This window comes from Monosiga brevicollis, genomic scaffold (assembly GCF_000002865.3).
Source record: "Monosiga brevicollis MX1 MONBRscaffold_44 genomic scaffold, whole genome shotgun sequence".
Classification (NCBI taxonomy): Eukaryota; class Choanoflagellata; order Craspedida; family Salpingoecidae; genus Monosiga; species Monosiga brevicollis.
In genome coordinates, this window is record NW_001865081.1 from 200,242 (window position 1) to 201,641 (window position 1,400).

Here is a 1,400-nt window from a genome sequence, read left to right on the forward strand (position 1 = left end):
TGAAAAGATGCAAGTCTAACAGAGCAGATTGAGCTCCAACCAGTATATCTTGAACTCCAGAACATCTTGGCAAAATGTCCCGCTCCAGCCACCGCGCCCACGACTGCGTTTGAGACGCCACCCACCGACTTTGCAGCAGCTCTGGGCAAACTCGTCATGCTGCACAATGTGGAACCCGAGCGCCAAGAACGGCTTACCAGCACTGATACCAATATCAAGCGGCGGGTGCTGGCATTGATTGATGCTCTGGACGCCGTGGCAAAGGCGGATACCACCGACACTGCTTTGATGCATCGCCTGGACACGTTACGGCAACGCGCACAATGCTCGGATGTGAGCGCACCACTTTCGGCCAAGTCGTTACCCGAGGCGTGGGAGCGGCTGTGCCAGGCTCACGAACGTCTCAGCTCGCCCAAACAGAATGGGCTGGAGCAGCTCGCAGACTGGAGAGCAGAACACGATTATGAGCATCAGGACTGGTACCTGGCGTTTGTGCTGCACGAGACACAAGCCCTGTTGCAGCAGCTGCACGATATGATCGACTGGCAGGCCAAGACGCTGTCCGTGCTGACTGCATGCAAAGAATATGCAAGCGACATCACGCAGAGCAGCGCAGATCAAGTTGTATCCATTTATGAGGAGGTGGCCGAGCTGCAGAAGAAAATTCAGGCAACCACAGCATTCTTGGCTTTTGTGTCAGACGACATGCGAGCTGGTATACAAGCCAACCTGGATGAAGAGAAGGAACGACTTTCGACGTTGCAGCAGCAGCTATCGAAGGCAACACAGGTGGACCAGGTGGCAGCACTGGCAGAGCTACTGCACCAACACTTTCCGGCCCTCTTGATCTTTTTGCACCCTGAGCACAGTGCATTGGGTGTACACCTCCGCAAAGTACTTGGCCCCGACCTTCCAGCCAGTCTGATCTTGGAGGCCATGACCGAAGTGGACCAAGTGTTGACGCTCTCCTGCCTGGGTCAGCTTGAGCTCCATTACAACCAAAACCACAAGGTGTACAAAGCTCGTGCAGCGCTGCCAAATCGGCCTGAGCAAGAACAGGATTTGGCTGTCAAGGAGTATGCATTTGCCCAGCAACACAAGCAAAATCAGTGTCGTACGTTTCTGCGCGAGCTTCGCGCCATGCGCCAGCTTGAGCATCCAAACATCGTTCCAGTCCTCGGTGCGCTTGTGGGCGTGCATGATGGCCACCCAAGCGCCTATCTGGTGCAGCCGTGGTGTACACAGGGGGATCTGCAGCAGTGGCTCGGCAAGGCGCGGCATCTGGCCGCCTCGACCGTCGTTGCGAGTTTGATGACGCAGCTGCGCATGGCCCTGGCGTTTATGCATAGCAAGGGCCTGGTGCATCGGGATGTCAAGCTGAGCAATGTGATGCTGGACGG

At 56.1% G+C, this 1,400-nt stretch overlaps 1 protein-coding gene across 1 annotated transcript in view; it reads left to right on the forward strand.

Moving 5' to 3' along the window:
• Positions 1 to 156: 156 nt before the first annotated feature.
• MONBRDRAFT_30157 (uncharacterized protein) overlaps positions 157 to 1,400 on the forward strand; it is a gene marked incomplete at both ends in the record, with an annotated part of 2,568 nt that continues 1,324 nt past the window's right edge. Inside the window, one exon of the mRNA XM_001750599.1 lies at positions 157 to 1,386. Within this exon, the coding sequence (XP_001750651.1) occupies positions 157 to 1,386 (1,230 nt within the window). The remainder of the gene's footprint in view (positions 1,387 to 1,400) is intronic.